General features: G+C 33.4%; 1 protein-coding gene across 1 annotated transcript; it reads left to right on the top strand.

The window, feature by feature from the left end:
* The first annotated feature begins 1247 nt into the window (after positions 1-1247).
* On the top strand, positions 1248-15491 carry LOC143240024 (uncharacterized). Its single transcript, XM_076481788.1, has 2 exons — positions 1248-2089; positions 12837-15491. The coding sequence occupies exons 1-2, from the start codon at positions 1501-1503 to the stop codon at positions 13097-13099; spliced, it is 852 nt and encodes a 283-aa protein (XP_076337903.1). The 5' UTR covers positions 1248-1500; the 3' UTR covers positions 13100-15491.
* The last annotated feature ends 5109 nt before the right edge of the window (positions 15492-20600 follow it).

The following is a 20600-nucleotide window of genomic DNA, read 5'->3' as shown; positions in this document are numbered from 1 at the left end:
ATATATATATACATATATCATGTGAATAGCAGAATGTCAATGTAGACGGACAAAATCCTCACATGATGTTCAGTTACTGTCAGTGTTATATGAACACAATTAAAATTCCTCACGTGTTGTTGAGTTAGTGTGAATGTTAGATGAACAAAATTCCTCACGTGTTTTTGGTTTAGTGTTAGTGTTAGATGAACAAAATCTCTCACGTGGTGTTGAGTTAGTGTCAGCGTTAGATGAACAAAATTCCTCACGTGTTTTTGGTTTAGTGTTAGTGTTAGATGAACAAAATCCCTCACGTGATGTTGAGTTAGTGTCAGCGTTAGATGAACAAAATTCCTCACGTGATGTTGAGTTAGTGTCAGCGTTAGATGAACAAACTTTATCACGTGTTACAGAATTTGTGTCGGTGTTAGATGAACAAAGTTCCTCACGTCTTGTTAATTTAATGTCAGGGTTAGATAAACAAAATTTCTTACGTGATGTTGAGTTAGTGTCAGTGTTAGATGAACAAAATTCTTCAGGTGACGTTCAGTTCGTGTCAGTATTAGATGAACAAAATTCCTCACATGTTTTTGGGATAGTGTCAGCGTTAGAGGAACAAAATTCCTCATGTGACGTTTAGTTGATGTCAGTATTAGATGAACAAACTTCCTTCCGGGAAGTTCAGTTACTGTCAGTGTTAGATGAACCAAATTCCTCATGTGACGTTTAGTTGATGTCAGTGTTAGATGAACAAACTTTCTCACGTCACGTTCAATTAGCGTCAGTGTTAGATGAAGAAAATTCCTCATTTGATATTGAGTTAGTGTCAGTGTTAAATGAACACAACTCCTCAAATGACTATCAGTTAGTGTCGGTGTTAGATGAACACAATTCCTCAAATGACGTTCAGTTACTGTTATAGTTAGAACAACAAAATACCTCATGTGACAAGGAGTTAGTGTCAGTGTTAGATGAACAAAATTCCTCACGTGATGTTTAATTTCTAAAATTATGTTAAATCTCGTCCATATATCTGAGATTTGGAAGCATAGCTGGAAAAGAGAAGGAAATGAGTTATTTCTAACAACATTCGCTGATAGGGGTATAAAATGTATTGTTGTTTCTGGGAAATTACGTTACGTCATCTATTTCATCTAATTCCAAGCCAATGATCAGATGACGCGGGAAATGCACGTTTTCCGCTACGTGTGGGATGCCCCACGCTGAGTTATCAACGCTGGGGGTTTCAATGTATAAGCGAGAGATATTGGCTACTTGACTCAGTGTGCGTACCGGAAACAGCTGTGAGTAAAAACCTATCAACAGAGTTGACTAAGGAAGTCCGAACTGTGATAAACACTTGCCACATCCTACCTTCGATTACTAAACACACTCACTTCTTTTGTGGCATCTCGTGTGATAACAACACTGCGAAAGCTGTGGTTAAACAAAAACTGGACTGTCTGGAGAAACATTTATCTTACAGTATTAACCACTTCTATAAACGGGAGAAAGTCAGTCATGCTCAGATTAATCTATCTCTTGTCACTATGTTTATTGGTCCTTACAACAACGACTCCCTCTAGATCAGAGCTTTCAGTAGTCGCTCCGTGTGGATTCGACCAGCAGTGGTTTGACCGTGAAGAAGCACAATGTCGCCCCTGCACCACCTGTAGACCAGAAGAACTGGAATTAATCTCGTGCAATAAGTACCAGGACAGCGTGTGTGTCGATCTCAACACGATAGGCCTAACGATACCAGGTGTGACCAAAACTAGGCCACTCTACCCGTACGTTCACTCCGGTCCCGTGAGCAACAAACAACCCAGTCTACCAGTCGAGTCAAATACTGGCGGTGCAGCACGTACTCCACCAGAGAAACACAAATTTCGTGAGGTCGAGTTTGCTGCTAATTCTCGAGAAATGATTTCTGAAAATCAAAAGTATGGACTGTTGGACGAATCCGCTTCGCATGTACGCGAACTTTCTTACACATGGAGTGTTCCCACTTTAGTAGCTCTTGGAACAGTAACTATTATTATTGTAGTGTTGCTGGTTGTTTTTGGACTGGTTGTGAGATATATCCGATATCGAAGGAACTCTAAGCACGGTAAGTGTGTGTGCCATGGTTCACAGCTTATGAGAATGTTGGTATACACCAACCACTGGCGTCTTGGGTCACAATAAACTAGTTTTAAAATAGGACGATGAGTCAGTTTTAGACGAATACAAACTTATTTTATTTCTTAATTATGTGCCTCTGATAAGTTATTTGCTAAGCCTTTATTACTGTCATTTTTAGGCTTACAGTGCTTGTTTAATGCGTGTACTTTAAACTTACAGTTTAAATTGAAATAGGCTGTGAATATAATTGGTATCAAATAATTTTTACGTCTCACAAAAATATCTGTCAAACTCACGCACCGTCATTGTGAGAATTGTTACATTCATCCACTGTCCTTGTGAGAGTTTATATTGTTAGATTCACCGACTGTCCTTGTAAGAGTTTATATTGTTAGATTCTAAGTTAGAGTTTACAACTGTTCTATCCAGTCGTAAAGCTGGTACTCACTTCAAGTGATATTAGAATGAATAATTTGGTACTGAATCCAGTTTTAGGAAATATTTGAGTAACGTTAACTGATTGATAGTTACGAATATTCCATGCATTCTTAGTACCCATGATTGAAAGTATAGGACAATGTTTCTTATAAACAAACATGGCACATTCTGTACATATAAGCTTACTAATTACTTACATCAACGTACCGAAACGCAAGGCGTGACAAAGGATTTTTGTAAATCCATATTACTCTGTAATAAGCCGCGACCTGGACCCTGTAACAACAACGAAGCTGAAATGATAACCTCTAGTTGAGCACAATGCTGGTAAGTAGGCCACATGTGCATTGTCCTTGTGATAAGTTTAGAAACTGACGCCCTCAGAAACGTTTTATAAGAGTTTATGTAAAAAAATAATTTTGTCACTGTTTGAAGACAGAGAAATTACGCCATTAAATAGCAGTGATAAAAATCGTTCACTTGTTGACCTGTATCTCTCTGACTCGGTTTACTATCTGTTGTCACTGTAACAGTTTGACTTTACACGTTACAACATGTGTTTCACTGACAGGTTCAGGAAGAGTTGTGGTAAAAGGCTTAGCAATGTTCTATTGTATTTTACTTTTCTACAAGAACAAACAATCATAGAAGTTAAACCAGTATTTGAACCTCTGATGGTAAAAACATCATGAATGTCTTACAGAAGCTCGGAATTTGACAAGCTTCGTTATCAAGGACTTAGTATGTTCGTCATAAATGTATAATAACACTTTGCTTCATACAATAATGTATAATAACACTTTTTCCATATAATAATGTATGATAACACTTTGCTTCATACAATAATGTATAATAACACTTTCCTTTATACAATAATGTATGATAACACTTTCCTTTATACAATAATGTATGATAACACTTTGATTCATACAATAATGTATAATAACACTTTCCTTTATACAATAATGTATGATAATACTTTACTTCATATATAAAATGTATGTTAACACTTTACTTCATTCAGCAATGTATGATAACACTTTACTTCATAAAATAATGTATAATAACACTTTACTTCATACAATACTCTATGATAACACTTTACTTCATACAACAATGAATATTAACATTTTACTTCTATAACACTTTACTTCATTCAATAATGTATAATAACACTTCATACAATGATGTATGTTAACACTTTACTTCATATAAAATGTATGATAACACTTTACTTCATACAATAATCTATGATAACACTTTACTTCATTCAATAATGTATAATAACACTTCATTCAATAATGTATAATAACACTTCATACAATAATGTATATTAACATTTTACTTATAAAAATGTATAATAACATTTTCTAGTTCATGATTTGGTATGTCATGGTTGTTTTTTATGTAAAGCCAAGTCTCCAACATAAATCCTTAGGTTTTAAAGAACACCACAAATACACGTATGTATAAATAACAACAAGCCAAGAACGTTCTCCAACTGTTTTCAACAATGAATGTTTTTTTCACCTCTTGTGTTGCACTGCTCTTCCAAGCAACACGACCAGAGACACACAACAGTAGAAACACTCACGTCTTTTGTTATTTTTATTATAACATTATATCTTAGATTTGTTGTATAAGTGTGTTATTTTTTTAAACAAACTCGTATATAATGCATCGTGAGTTTAGAGAAAGCCACGATACATCAAACGTTACATATAAAGAAGAGAGTTGAGTTCAAAGCTTTACTATCTCATGACTGACTGACGAAATTCATCAAACACCGGAATGTGTTCTGTACCCCTTCCCCAACCTCTGTTAGCAGGAACCAATCATGTATGTCGATCTTATTCCAGTTCCACATACAACGCTTATTGGTTGGTAATACTGGCACGTTGTAAATATTCAGGTATAGACAAGGACGGTTACACTACTGTACTACATTAATGTCATCCTTGTTATGTTTCATCTACATATATACTGTATGATCAATCACCGCTTCTTCCGCCCACTTCTGATCTGTTACCTTACTTGTCGACAGAACCATATTTTCCATAACTGTCATACTTGATATAAAAATAATATACTTTAACTAGTTTATTAGTTACAAAGGTGGTTTTTTTTTTGCTGCACTTCTAGTTTTAGTATTAGTCAATGCGTTTGAGTATTTCAAATGTAAAAATTAACACTTCACAGAGCATGTTGTCCACGCTTATCTGTATTTGTTTAATGTAATTCGAAATCATACGCTCTCTGTAAAATTCAGAATCGTGATTGACACGATTTGTGTTAAAACAGGTTCAACTTGATACATTCGCATCAGATTCACAATAAGTGATCCTTTGTCTACACAAAGTACGCGGTTATTAGTCAATTTGGGGCTTGGTTCCCGTGTCGGAAACGTCGAACACTGTGTTGAAAGGTTGAAACAAGCTAAACCTTGTTGGATAGGGTATAATAGATATGTTCAGATACTAATTTACATAGAGAAATAAAAATACAAGAAAATGGAAAGTCGACGGAAGACATAGGAATCATAAGTCAATAATAAACAACTGGGCCGACACTAAGAGAGGGGACTTGTTCCCCTGAAATATCGTCGTCCCCCTAAACTAGAGTAGTTCATTAATCCAACTTTATGTTTGGCATCATTAAATGTCTTTTAACCTCCCTCTTCCCAGTTGAGAAACGTTGTACTAAAGTTGGTGGACGTCACATGTGATTGACATATATCCCTCGGTGTCAAGTACTCTGTTTGTACTTAGAGGGATAAAAAAGGAAACTGGTTCTCAGTACAGCGATTCATAAAGTTTGTTTCATTTTGTATTAAAGTTGGCGCAAATCGCCACTATTGTAAGTTCCTTGTTCAAGATCACATCTTACAGAGTGTAGAACTCGTTTGTAGCTAGCTTTTAACGAACACCACAAATACACGTATGTATAAATAACAACAAGCCAGGAACGTTCTCCAACTGTTTACAACAATGAATGTTTTTTTCCGATTTCCCAGCACGTGTACACGTTTAGCGACACCTGGTTTCTATGATTTCACCATTTTTATGGCCACATGTTGTTTGTCGCCTCACTTGTTTGTGTGTTTTCAATTATATAAGCACACAAACAGACCTTGAAAGCGTCGTATAATCTCATTTCGAAATAATGGCGTGAACTTTAACATTTCTTGATATAAAGCAAGATATGAATGTGTGTTTTCTTACAGCAAAGCCACATCAGTCTATATGCTGTAAAAGTGAATGATTGGGTCATTATGTTGCGCATTAATTAACACAAACAATTTCCTTATAAAGGTGGACTGCCAAGACCCTAATACAATACCTACGTATGTCAGAATTACTATAATTAAATATAGTCAAGCTATGTAAAATTATTATTTTAATAAAAAACTGAGAAACTCGTCAAAAGGCAAACTCTACAACGGAGCCCCTAGTGGTTCATCAGCAAGTGACTTATGACGCTAAAACCCAAGATTTGAGACCAGTGAGGGGGCGTAGCATAGAGAGCACATTGTGTATATTTTATTTTAACAAAAACAAACTGCTTATGGATTTATTATCCCTGAGTTATACTGTTTATTATTTTTGAGTAAAACTACTTTATTATTCCTACGTTACACTAGTTTATTACCCTAGAGTTACACTGGCTCATTATCGTTAAGTTAGACTGGTTCATTATCGTTAAGTTAAACTGGTTCACTATCGTTAAGTTACACTGGTTCGTTATCGTTAAGTTAGACTATTTTATTATCGTTAAATTAAACTGATTTATTATCGTTAAGTTAGACTGGTTTATTATCGTTACGTTAGACTGGTTTATTATCGTTACGTTTGACTGGTTTATTATCATTAAGTTAGACTGGTTAATTATCGTTAAGTTACACTGGTTTATTATCGTTAAGTTACACTGGTTTATTATCATTAAGTTAGACTGGTTGATTATCGTTACGTTAGACTGGTTTATTATCGTTAAGTTAGACTGGTTTATTATCCCAGAGTTCATCAAAATAAAGGTTTAAATTTATTCCTAGCAGCTGTTTGATTCCCACGTGCGAGGTCCACAAAGTTCAAAATACAATAAAAGTGCGCATGTCACTGAAAGAATAAAATATAAACCATCAAACTAATATCGTTAGCATCTCTGTATCCATATCGTCTAAGTTCCACAGCAAAAGCTGATACAACACATTAAATGGCCTCTGCTAAAAATTTATAGAGCAATATTGTATGTGTAGTGACACAAAAGGACACATCGAATCTGTCCTTATTGGTATAACGCAATATTCGGATGTGGGTTTTTATTTAATTTTGAATTTTATGAATTGTCTGTATGTGCCATAAATGGTTTCGAAAAATGAAAATTGTTGTATTAGTTAGAACTAAAGTGTACTAACTATTTTCTGTACACCGTACTTTGGTAACCGAAAATATTAAAAACTTTGAATAAAATTACTTGTATCTAAAAATCGTAATTGTTTTCTATCTTTTCTCTTGGTTATTTAATAACTTTTATTTTTCTTTGCCCTTATTTGATGTTGTCGATATTTTTCATTATTCTTACGTAGTACTTGTGCCAGTATATGATAAGCGCCACAAACATTTCACGTGTTCACGTAGTCACGTATGGAATATAAAATAAAACCTCTAGATTAGAAAGATTTATTTTTGTAGATGTTGTACAGAGATCTGATACAATGAAGAAGTCAAGACAATAATTAGCAACTATCAGCGCCCAGCATGGCCAGGTGGGCTAAAGCGTTCGACTCGTAATCTAAAGGTCTCGGGTTCGAATCCCCGTCGCACCAAATATGCTCGCCCTTTCAGCCGTGGGAAGTTATAATGTGATGGTCAATCCCACTATTTGTTGGAAACAGAGTAGCTCAAAAGTTGGCGGTGGGTGGTGATGACTATCTGTCTTCCCTCTTGTTTTACACTGCAAAATTAGGGACGGCTAGCGCAGATAGCCCTCGAGTAGCTTTGCGTGAAATTAAAAGAACAACAACAAACAAACAAAAAATTAAAAACAGCTATCAGACATTATACCGTGAGTTATTATTAAAAAGCAAAAAACAAAAACCAAAACCAGTTCAGAGAGAAAGCTCGCTTCGGGATTTATAGCAGCATCTCTATAGTAATTCCTTGTAGATTAGCTACATGACTTACAATGTCGTTACCCCTCACGACCCACTAACACTATTATCTGAATGAAATTACTGTGCAAAGAAAATTGTTCATTCGACGACATACAGAAAAATAAACTCCAGTGAGTTCGTTGACTTTAAGACGGGACAGTTCTGCATCAAAACATCTAGTTTTTATTACATCGATAATAAAGAAAAACGCCATAGTTTTGCCTTATGGTTACAGACCCATCAAGAGATTGTGGTTCGTTAACCTTCTACTAGCTCAGTTCCTTGTAAATATGTTCTGAATGTGTGACGCAACTTAAAAAAGACTTTAAGAGAATGTCATTTCTGTCGTAACATAATTATCTAAAGCAAGACCTAGCTCTACGGTATGAATAAAGATAGTTTATTTGGAGTTGAGTTATAACTGTGATGTGGTAAGAAGATAAAACAACTTAACAAAACACGATTAGTTTCAGCATTGTTGTTAAAACAGTTAACGTTTAGCTGTAGTAGTGTTGTCAAAACAGTTAACGTTTAGCTGTAGTAATGTTGTCAAGACAAGTTAACGTTTAGCTGTAGTAATATTGTCAAGACAAGTTAACGTTTAGCTGTAGTAATGTTGTCAAAACAAATTAACATTTAGTTCAAGTATTATTGTTAAAACAAGTTAACGTTTAGATGTAGTATTGTTGTCAAGACAATTTAACGTTTAGCTGTAGTATTGTTCTCAAAACATGTTAACGTTTAGTTGTAGCATTGTTTTCAAAACAAGTTAACGTTTAGTTGTAGTAGTGTTGTAAAAACAGTTAACGTTTAGTTGTAGTATTGTTCTCAAAACAAGTTAGCGTTTAGTTGAAGTAGTGTTGCCAAAACAAGTTAACGTTTAGCTGTAGTAGTGTTGCTAAGTTAATGCTTAATTGTTGTATTGTTGTTAAATCAAGTTAACGTTTAGCTGTAGTAATGTTGTCAAGACAAGTTAACGTTTAGCTGTAGTATTGTTCTCAAAACAAGTTAACGTTTAGTTGTAGTATTGTTCTCAAAACAACTTAACGTTTAGTTGTAGTATTGTTCTCAAAACAAGTTAACATTTAGCTGTAGTATTGTTGTCAAAACAAGTTAACTTTTAGCTGTACTATTGTTGTTAATTTAACGTTTAGCTGTAGTAGTGTTGTCAAGAAAAATTAACGTTTAGCTGTAGTGGTGTTGTCAAGACAAGTTAACATTTAGTTGTAGTGGTGTTGTCAAGACAAGTTAACATTTATTTCAAGTATTGTTGTTAAAACAAGTTAACGTTTAGCTGTAGTATTGTTGTTAAGTTAATGCTTAGTTGTTGTATTGTTGTTAAAACAAGTTAACGTTTAGCTGTAGTATTGTTGTTAAAACAACTTAACGTTTAGCTGTTGTATTTTGTTAAGTTAAAGCTTAGTTGTAGTATTGTTGTTAAAACAAGTTAACGTGTAGCTGTAGTTTTGTTATTAAGTTAACGTTTAGCTGTAGTATTGTTGCTGAAACAAGTTAACGTTTAGCTGTAGTATTGTTACTGAAACAAGTTAACGTTTAGCTGTAGTATTGTTGCTAAAACAAGTTAACGTTTAGCTGTAATATCGTTGTTAAGTTAATGCCTAGTTGTAGTATTGTTGTTAAAACAAGTTAACGTTTAGCTGTAATATCGTTGTTAAGTTAATGCCTAGTTGTAGTATTGTTGTTAAAACAAGTTAATGTTTAGCTGTTATATTGTTGTTAAGACAAGTTAGCATTTAGCTGTTGTATTGTTGTTAAAACAAGTTAACGTCTAGCTCTACTATTGTTGTTAATTTAACGTCTAGCTGTAGTAGTGTTGTCAAGAAAAATTAACGTTTAGCTGTAGTGGTGTTGTCAAGACAAGTTAACATTTAGTTGTAGTATTGTTGTCAAGACAAATTAATGTTTAGCTGTAGTACTGTTATCAAGACAAGTTAACGTTTTGTTTATATCATTCTAATGTTCGTATAGTTGTGTACTGTACTAAGTTTGGTGTTGCTTATGTATTACTTTAATGCTTGTATAGCTGTTTACTCCACTTAGTTTGGTGTTGTTTATTTATGACCATAATGTTTGTATAGCTGTCTACTGTACTGAGTTTTGGTGTTTTTTATGTATCACACTAGTGTTTGTATCGCTAGCTGCTGTACTGAGTGTTGGTTTTTGGGTAGATGTTTCTCCCTGCCTCGTAAATAACTTGTATTAATTCTAGTAAATATTCTGCCATCATTGAACTTTCAAGAGTTCTGGAAATTATAATGTTACAGTGTATTCTGAAAGTTTTAATATTATTTAAGAGTATTTCACTAGTAATTCTACTGTTCAAACGTACTCTGCACGTCATTCAAACGTATTCTGCATGTAATAATGATGGCGTGTATTTTGCTGGTAATTACACTTTTAAAGAGCTTTTCATTTTACACTTTTTTAATGAAGTTCCTGACAGCTTAGTTCAACACATTCACTCTTCACTTCTGAAATTACTTTTTGAAAGAACCATTATTGCGTTGCTCTTGTTAAAAACTTGATGACGTGTTCCAGTACTCTGTAAAAACTTGGTACTGAAAGTGTGGTCACGTGACGTTGAAAGAATCTATTCTGGTTTCCGGAACAATTTTTAGGGTGTGAGTGTTTTGAGCTAAAGACTTGAATAAAGACACAAAAAACGTGTGACTAATTTAACAAAGAATAGGATAGAGTTTAAATATTTGCTGCTTTCTTTTTTGTAATAACGATGTTTTGGTATTAATATCACATCAAGACTCAGAAAGCGTCATATCATCTAGTCGAAAATAATATTTAAATTCTCCGAAGGTTAAGCGTAGATACGATCTAGTCGAAAAACATACACTGACGTTGTTTGTACTTGAAAATGTAGGGCACACGTATTCTGTTGCTTTTAAACCACAAACGTGTGGTTTGAAAAGAATGTCTGTACACATGTAGTTAGATAAACGCCTTCATTTCAACAGTGACGTTGTACATGACCTGTGTAGTCTGCTTATTACTAGATTGTTTTGTTCCTGCAATATTCTCAAGTACTGTTTGTGCTCATTGTTGATTTCTAACCGTTGTTTTTTGTTACATTTTAGTTAGAACATAGCTGAATTTTCAATGTACATTTTTAAACACACTTTTAACGTAAAACGATAATTCCACATAATTGCTGTGTTTTAAAAACCGACATTACATCTTTATCAATAACTATTGTATGATAAATAATATCGTTTCAACGTACTGAAACCGACTAACCAGTCCAATATAAATAACACCTAGATCTAAGTACAGTAGTTACCAATTGTTCTGTGACCTTACTAGAACTTGGAAGTTTTGAAATAATACAGTAGAGAAGACTGGGTATTTATAAATATCCAGCTTCTGAATTTTGTAACGATTTCTAATGCTGTTCAGAAAAAAAAAAAAAGTCATAGTTCAGTTCACTTAATAATAATGAAAACTTTCATTTCTTGTGCTACAAATCTGATTAACTAACTTTCACAGATAGGCCTAAGTTCATACTGGACGCTAATACAAGAATCTTGTTTTTGTTAAACCAATGCATTTTATTATATTTAATTTTTGCACATGTTTAATTCTGGTTCTCAGATATGTCTCTGTCTCATGTTGTATTGAACTCGTCATGACTACTTTGTCACAGAAATCAGCTGGATAAATGTACGATATAATTAAATAGATTCATGAATGTTGAAAGGTTTTACTATTTTTGTCTCCGTGTATGTAGCTTAGAAATATGATTTCAATCATTAAGATAAGACATTGATGTATAAACTCCTGAGTGACATATGATTCATCTTGTGTTTTTATGGTATGGAACGATATATGAATCATTCCAGACTTGAAACCAGGGATATTTCATTGTTTATGATATTGTTACAAAAACAAACACTGTCAACAGACCACGTAAAGCTTTCTTTATTATAATAGCGTAAATATTGTTGTAAATAATTATCTTACAGTGCACACGGTAAATTATTAACTCGACCGAAGTTTCTTAGAATATTTTCAATAAAGGATTTGATTTTCAACTATCTTGGTTCTGTTATTAATATGTTTCATTGACCTCTATCTTAGATATAGCTTTATATTAACCTGATGGTCGAGTGATGTGCGTGAAAGACTGTCTTTTGTATGTCAATACTGTGAATGGATCTTCACCTAATTAGGTACGGAGGTTTGTTTGGTTTGAATTTCGCACAAAGCTACACGAGGGCTAATTTAGCAATGTAACACTAGAGGGAAGGCAGCTAGTCATCATCACCGAATAGTGGGATTGACCGTAAACAACATTACGTCTCCGCGGCTGAAAGAGTAGCATGTTTGGTAAGACAGGGATTCGAACCCGCGACCCTCGGATTACGAGTCGAGTGCCTTAACCACCTGGCCATGCTGGGCCACGTTCATTTGGTTTATGGGGAGATAAATACATACAAGTTTTCAATTTTGTGTTTTTTAAGGGCGTTTTTACCACTACTTCGCCCCCTATTAATTAGGATCTTTACCAACTTTGGCATGAAGGTTTGTTGGATGCATCTTGCGGTTTCACATTTTGTTTTCTGTAGTTTTTATGGGCGTTTTTTACAATTACATGTAAAGGAAGCAAATTTTCATGTCCTAAGATAACCTTTTATTAATTATAAATTTACATAATTTCCATCCAGGGGTCGTACACTCTAGCTGGTATATCAATATGGTTTGATAGGACACTGTACCAGACTAAAGTAATAATCGTGGGAAAATTAACTTATGATTGTTAACAAATGTTTAGGGATAGTGAGAGATATAGTTTATAAGAGACGACCAGAGATAGTGAGAGATCTAGTTTATAACAAACGTCTAGGGACAGTGAGAAATTTAGTTTATAATATATGTCCAAGAACAATGAGAAATCTAGTTAATTTATTTGGAAAGTACGAACCATCTTAGCACAAACAGCTTTCGTGTAGATTTGTGTGAAATTCAAAAACAAATAAACAAACGAACCGTCTTATGTGGCTTTGGTGACAATTAACAAAGTTAGTTTCGATGTTATCACGATTAGTACAGAGAATTGTTTATAAACTGCAGACATAAAATATTTAACAATTTTATTAATCTCTCTTAATTTTAGATTCATCGTTTTTGGCCACCAGAGCACGCTTGTTTTCTCGTGATCGCTTGAACACTACAGAGTATATGCACAGCTTGGCGACAATAGACAGGAAATACGCGATGGACCAAATCCTAGAAAAACGCCGAAGAGTTCTGTTTGCTCCAGAAATTAATTGCGACAACTCCAACGGTTATGTGGACGAGGTTTTTATCGACATTACCGGCTTTAATAATTCAAATGATCAAAAAACGAGCCTGATAACGAGGGATGAAACAACCTGAAGTTTCCATCAGTTTTATTGAAAATTTAACATTGAAGAATGCTCTGAAAACGAAATCGTATATATAGCCCTCATGTTATAACTGTAAAAAAAATGATGTATATTTCTTGTAAAAATATATAAATTTTATGCAAGATAGAATGTAATGAATATTTTAATGTATCAACAAACACTTGGCACATAAAGTTTTGGCACATAAATCTGTATAAAAGTTGTAAAAATTTTCAAAAGAAAGATAAATATATATTTATTGCTTTTCCAAGACTTTATGCCATAAACATTAAGAAACGTTTTCATAGAACGTATTATAGTTTCTAGTAATTATCAATTGGTCTCTACGTATAAAAAGTTTAGCCATTTTGGCAGCTAGCGGACCAATCATAAACAATAAATTAATTAACCATTTTTAGGTTAAAAATCCTATTCTAATTATAATATAAGTGATTAATGATCGACTATGAGTATTTAAAACGTGTTTTAAAATATGTCTATTATTAAGTAATATACACTAGGATATTATGTGTGTGCCTCTTAAAGATTTGTATAATTTAAAATGTTTTTTTGCACTCAGCAACGTTTTTCTTGTATGGTGACATTACATATTTTAAAATGTTTCATTTATGACAATTATTCAAAACTTTTTAATCACCATGTTTTAAAGAACGTACATTCAGGAGTTAAATTGTGGTCAGACGGTCTGGTACGACGTTCCGCCTCTTCAGAAATCAAACCATTAGCGTTCCTGAACTTTTGATTGGAATGTCAAAGTGGATCATTGAAGGGTTCTCCCTTCTTTCAAGACTCCAGTGTAACTCCTGGTTATAGTGGGAACATGTGTGTGTGTGTGTGGGGAGTCCTAAGTATGTTGATGGCACATGAAACAATAGTAACTTGATTAAAATATTATGCAAACGTTAGGTGTCTCTTGAATTTATTTAAAATCATAGGGGGTTTAAGTAAATTTGAATTAGATTGTAATAATAGCAGTTCCATTCATGGTAACCAATACCCTTAAACGTAAGTTATGCATTTGCAGAAAACAAGCAATCTTTGTATGATAATGTGTTGTTACATGGTTGTCAGTTTCATTTTTAAAGATATTTCAAAAGGATTTATTTCAATAATTTATAAACAGTAGATTAACATAAAAGAATTACTTTGTATTTTCACACGCGATTAATTTGTTTATTTAGGTTTGTTGATGTTATGTAATACCTTGTACATATATTGTGATGTTAAATCGATGTGAGAAATGACAACTCCTGTTTATTGTGATGTTAAATCGATGTGAGATATGACAACTCCTGTTTATTGTGATGTTAAATCGATGTGAGAAATGACAACTCCTGTTATTTATACTTGGGCTCGTCGCAGAAGAATAATACCTACGAAAAACAAACAAAAGTTGCAGAATTTCAGTTGCTATAAGGTAAAAAAGTACAAACTATTAATAAGTTGCACAATGAAGTTTGTCAAACTGTAAATTCAATTCTTCCAATGTCTGAGTTTGTATATATTGCAAGTAATATGAAATTTGGTTCAATTTTCAGTTAGCAGATCTTGACTTGTAGCTTAACATATTAGTTAAATCACTGTCGCTATTAGAAATGTTTTCTTTTTTTTTTTTCCCGGCAGCACTAATCATTCCAGATTTAAAATCAGTGATCACTAAAAGCGTTTAATTAATTTAGAGAATTTAAAGCACCTTTGAAGTTTGTTTCAGTAAATACAATCAAATAGAAATCGTGAGCTCTTACGTTAAGCCTAATATCTCAAGATCGATTCCGTTACACTACCCAAACGTATTGAATGAAAAGCAAAATTAAATAATATTTGCATGAATGATAAATGAAATAGTTTCAGAAGTTGTGGAATATCTCTTCTCAGAAAACTTCATCTATGTTTCAGAGAATCCCAACATAAAACGCATTCATAATTTACCCAACTTTTTAAAACTTACCATCAAACTTACGATGAAATGATTCCACCCGACTGCATCTCGTAGACAAGCAAATAAATATATTAAGTATAACATGTTACAATACTTGCTTACTTCGTTCTACAGATCTGGCTTATTACGATTATATATTTTAGTTTCAGGTCTGTCGTGTATCTTTAAATATATTTTGTCCCACACAATGATAATAGAAAGATAAACATATTTCAGTGTTTTGATTTTTATATGTTTCTTATGCTAATGATTATAATAGAGAATAAAATATTGTGTGTGAAAAATACACTTTCTATCATTTATAAAATTTAATTAGGTTAATGGTGGCAGTCTAACTGATAATTAATATTTTAGTTGTATTTTCTTTTAGTATTGTTTTAAAAGGTCGATACTTTTATATGTTTTTTACGTGAAAGAAAATAAATTTTTTACTTTGTTACAATTATATTTCGAGACTGTATGATATCTTGCTTTACTCAAATTGCTAACGCAGAGTAACTTAGCATCCAAATTATTCTAGTATTCATGAAAATATGATTCATTATTTAACCTTATGATACGTACGTATCGATCATTAGGTTGTTCGAAGTAATTCAGTGAAGTGGAAACTTTTCTTTAAATCTAAAGTATGAAATTGTAATAGCGCCACCTTACTGTCTCGCATTACATATACTTGGACATTATAGGTACTCGAATGTCGCTAATGTCACGACCGTATTATATTATCTTTACTTGTTCATCCAACTAACGTATTGATGTTATGTTGTGACGAGTTTCGACAAAAGGAGTTCAATTTTGAAAACCATACGTGAAGAGCATCTTTCTAGAAGCATGTCATTAAAATATGTATGTAAAAACAGCTGGTTTGGGTTGAGAAAAATTTTTATGTAGGTGAGCGAACAATGTTTCGACCTTCTTCGGTCATCATCAGGTTCACAAAGAAAGAAAGAGGCAACTGTCCGATAGCTCACCACATGTTTGAAGGGGGTTGTGTAACTGAATGTAGAGGGCGTGCTTAGATGTTTAATTATATTTATTAATATAGGTACAAAGGTGTTCCTTTGTGTTGGTTTATTTTGGGCTTGAGTTGTTGTATAAGTAAGACTTCTTTAATTTTGTGTTTGTTTATGTTTGTTTCCTTATTTAGTGTTTGGGTGTTTTCTATGGTTATGTTGTGTTTATTAGATTTGCAGTGTTCGAAAACGCGTGAAGGTGGCTTTTGTGTCCTTTGATTCTGGTTTCCATTTTTCTACTTGTTTCTCCAATATAGAAGTCGTGGCAGTTATGAATATAAATATATGAAGCAAAATCAACTAAAAAAAGTAAATATATCCCACGAATTAAAAAATCACAAAACCATATATTGCTGCATACTATATATTTCCGACATCAGCAGAAAAATAACCAACATTTGGCAAAAATTAGTAACAAAATATGACCTTCCAGTTAATACCAAATTTATTCAAAAAACAGGCACAAAACTAAGGACTATACTGTGTAAAAACTACACTGACAAACACTACACCAACATTATTTATAAAATACAATGTGAAAAATAATTTATGAATACATTAAAATGTTTGTATTTTAATTCGAATTTGAATGTGAAATACTCTACGAGATTTATTTATCTGAAAAATCAAATAGACTTGAACAACAACACTTTAACCAAACCATAAACAAAAAACGTTTATTCGCCATAATAAACTTAAAGATGAACAAAATTTCGAAAGAAGCTGTAATGAGTTTTTAGATTAATGGATTTGTATTTTTATTTCTTTCATAGCATTTCTATCTTTTGTCCTTTCTGCAGACATAAAGCAATACTTACGCCATCTGGAAATTTATATTTTGTAAAAGCGATAAAAAGAGTTCCATTTTCAGAGACATACAATCATTTTTTGGTACAAAATCATGAAAATTTTCAAGAAATTTTAATAAAACTCTTTGATAGAATAAAACAAAAAACTTGAAGGTGAACTACATTCCGAAAGAAGCTATAATTGGTTTAAGGTTTTGTTTGTTTTTGAATTTCGCGCAAAGCTCCACAAGGGCTATCTGCGCTAGTCGTCCCTAATTTAGCAGGGTAATACTAGAGGGAAGGCAGTTAGTCATCACCACCCACCGTCAACTGTTAAGCTACTCTTTTACCAACAAACAGTGGGATTGACCGTCACATTATAAGACCCCCACAGCAGAAAGGGCAAGCATGTTTGGTGCGACCGGGATTCGAACCCGCGACCCTTAGATTACGAGTTGAACACCTTAACCCGCCTGGCCATGCCAAGCCTTTAAGAAGGTGAGTTTCTATTTAAAATTTCCCTTTTTCGCAGCCTTTCTATTGTTCGTATTTTCTTCAAACGTAAAATAAAACTGACTTTACCTGGAATATTCATGACAATTTTAGGTTTAAATTCTCGATGAAAATAATTTATTTTGAAAATCGAACATCAGTAGTACCTTTTAAGTAGAATATCGTGAACAAATCATTTATATGAACATTTACTAAACTACTAAAGGTATAGTCTAGGTAATTTTGATAAAATTTATTTTTGAAATGCACAAAAAATTGTGTATTTTAATTTAAATTTGAACATGAAATTTCCTAACAGACTTCTTTTGTTTTTTAAAAAAAACAGCGATACAAGGACATAAATACTTCAATAAAAATATATATAGTTTTCAAAGCTTTAGAATCGAGTATCACTCATCCAAGATAGAAATAAACTTGAAGATGGACTAAATTTCAATAGAATCTGTAATTATTTCTAGATTTGGTTATTTTGATTTTAAATTTACATTTAAGTAACTTTTTATCGTCTGTCTTTTGTTCAAACCTAAACTAAAGTCGTCGTTAGCCTTTGTTTGTTTTAGAATTTCGCACAAAGCTACTCGAGGGCTATCTGTGCTAGCCGTCCCTAATTTAGCAGTGTAAGACTAGAGGGAAGGCAGCTAGTCATCACCACCCACCGCCAACTCTTGGGCTACTCTTTTACCAACGAATAGTGGGATTGACCGTCACATTATACACCCCCACGGCTGGGAGGGCGAGCATGTTCAGCGCGACGCGGGCGCGAACCCGCGACCCTCGGATTACGAGTCGCACGCCTTACGCGCTTGGCCATGCCAGGCCTCGTCGTTAGCCAAAATATTATACAGTTTTAGGCTTAAATTAAGGAGTATCGATAAAAAGAGTTCCATTTTGAAAAGTGTACACAATGAACATTTTTCTAGTAGGATATCGTGAAATTGATTTTTCATAAAATTGTAATGAAACACCAAGGGTAGAGCATTAGTAAGTTGATATTTAAAAAACAAAACAACCCTTTTTTGAAACTCGCAAAACGTGCTTATTTTAATTCGAAATTAAATAAGAGATATCAGTTCTTTTTTTTCACAAAATCAGCGAGACTTGGACATAAGGACTTTCATAAAATAAATTATATCGGTTCCAAAGCTTTAAAAACAAATTACTCTCATTCTGATTAACGGTAGACTTTATAGAACCTCCCAGTGACATCAGGTGGTTAAGGCACTCGACTCGTAATCCGAGGATCGCAGGTTCGAATCCCCGTCACACCAAACATGCTTGCCTTTCAGCCGTGGGGGCGTTATAAAGTTACGATCAATCCCACTATTCGTTGGTAAAAGAGTAGGCGGTGGGTGGTGATGACTAGCTGCCATTTCATAGGGCAACCACACTGTTAAAAAAATAAAAATGTGTTAACTGAAGATGATCCTACCCTGCCGTAATTTACACTTGAGTCTGCTAGTCCTACTATTGTCACCGTTAAATATGATAAAAAATTATGCATTAACACTACCAATTCCTCTTTACAATATTAAACACCTTAATCAGACTCCTCGTTTTCGTTTTCAAGAGAAAACAATTTTAAATTTCAACATCTCTTCATATTAGAACCTTTTCATTCTAGTTACCCTTCTGTGAACCCTTTTCATTAATTCAATGCCTTTCCTAAGGCCAAATATGGCTTAACCAGTGATCTGTACAATGAAATTATAACTTCTTTAGACTTGTACTTAATAATTCTGTACATATAACCTAAAATCCTATTTGTCCTAACATTAGCAACAACACGGTGCTTGGATGGCTTTAGAGACTGATCAACTATTATACAAAGATTCCTTTATTTTATGACATTGTTAAAGGCATTCTCATCCAAGTTATAATTCAAATTATATTAACCCACATGGAATATCTTGTATTTATAACCTATCTATATCTATAAGTTATACAGCACTAACTGAATTTAAAGCACTAAAAGACAATAAACTAGATTTTGATTGTATCTGTTAAATTTAAAATAATGTATCTACATACTGTTTTACGATTTACCAATAATTTGGAATGTACCTAAGCCTAAAGTACCATAACTCACACTCAGCTTATTTTAACGTAGTAGCCAAATTTACATGACTAAACTCTAAGTTAAAACTTTTACTGGCTTAATTTTATTTAATAAAATCACTACAAATTATAAAATAAATATTAAATAACTTTGAGAAATTTCTTCCAGCTTACATTTTCAACAATCTCTCTCTTCAGACCTATCCTCTAGTGACAATGAAAATAATAACTTTTGGTGATAATGAAAACAATAATTATCTATAAATATCTTGCGTGTTATATGTAATAATAATCATTAAGTAAGCATTGAGAGAATTACCATCATCAGTCCTAGTTGTCAACGTGATATCATTCATAACAGGTAATACTTGTGATAATAACACACAAATACGCTTGGATATATATATATATATATATAACTGTTTTTAAGCCATGACAAACGTCCTTTGGTGGCTCAGCGGTAATACAATTGTTTGTTTGTTTGTTTGTTTTGGAATTTCACACAAAGCTACTCGAGGGCTATCTGTGCTAGCCGTTCCTAATTTAGTAGTGTAAGACTAGAGGGAAGGCAGCTAGTCATGCCAGGCCCACTAATACAATTTAAATAAAAGTTACGAAACTCGCAGTTGGTACGGCACGTATATCCTAATATCCTATTGATAAGCGTTGGGCTTAATAACTAACAAAATTACGTAAAAGAAAATAATATTAAACATCCATACAATTACTGATAATTATTTTATACCAAACAAAAAACAGAAACATTCAGTTAATTATTAGTTGTGAAAATAAATGCATTTTATCCAATAAGTTAAAAACATTTTCCAGGTAAAGAATTTCCTTCGTGCTTTTATGACTTGTAATTTGAGTAAAAAATGAACATAAATGAAATATATATAAGAATAAATTGGTAAATTTTCAAACAGTATAGTGTTGCAAAATACATGTTTTGGAATTTCGCGCAAAGCTCCACAAGGGCTATCTGCGCTAGTCGTCCCTAATTTAGCAGGGTAATACTAGAGGGAAGGCAGCTAGTCATCACCACCCACCGCCAACTGTTAAGCTACTCTTTTACCAACAAACAGTGGGATTGACCGTCACTTATACACCCCCACGGTTGGGAGGGCGAGCATGTTTAGCGCCACGCGGGCGCGAAACCGCGACCCTCGGATTATGAGCCGC

The sequence above is a fragment of the Tachypleus tridentatus genome, chromosome 13 (genome assembly GCF_004210375.1).
Source record: "Tachypleus tridentatus isolate NWPU-2018 chromosome 13, ASM421037v1, whole genome shotgun sequence".
In the NCBI taxonomy this organism is placed as follows: domain Eukaryota; kingdom Metazoa; phylum Arthropoda; class Merostomata; order Xiphosura; family Limulidae; genus Tachypleus; species Tachypleus tridentatus.
Note: the sequence above shows the minus strand (reverse complement) of the source record. Positions and strands in the feature narration are given on the sequence as shown.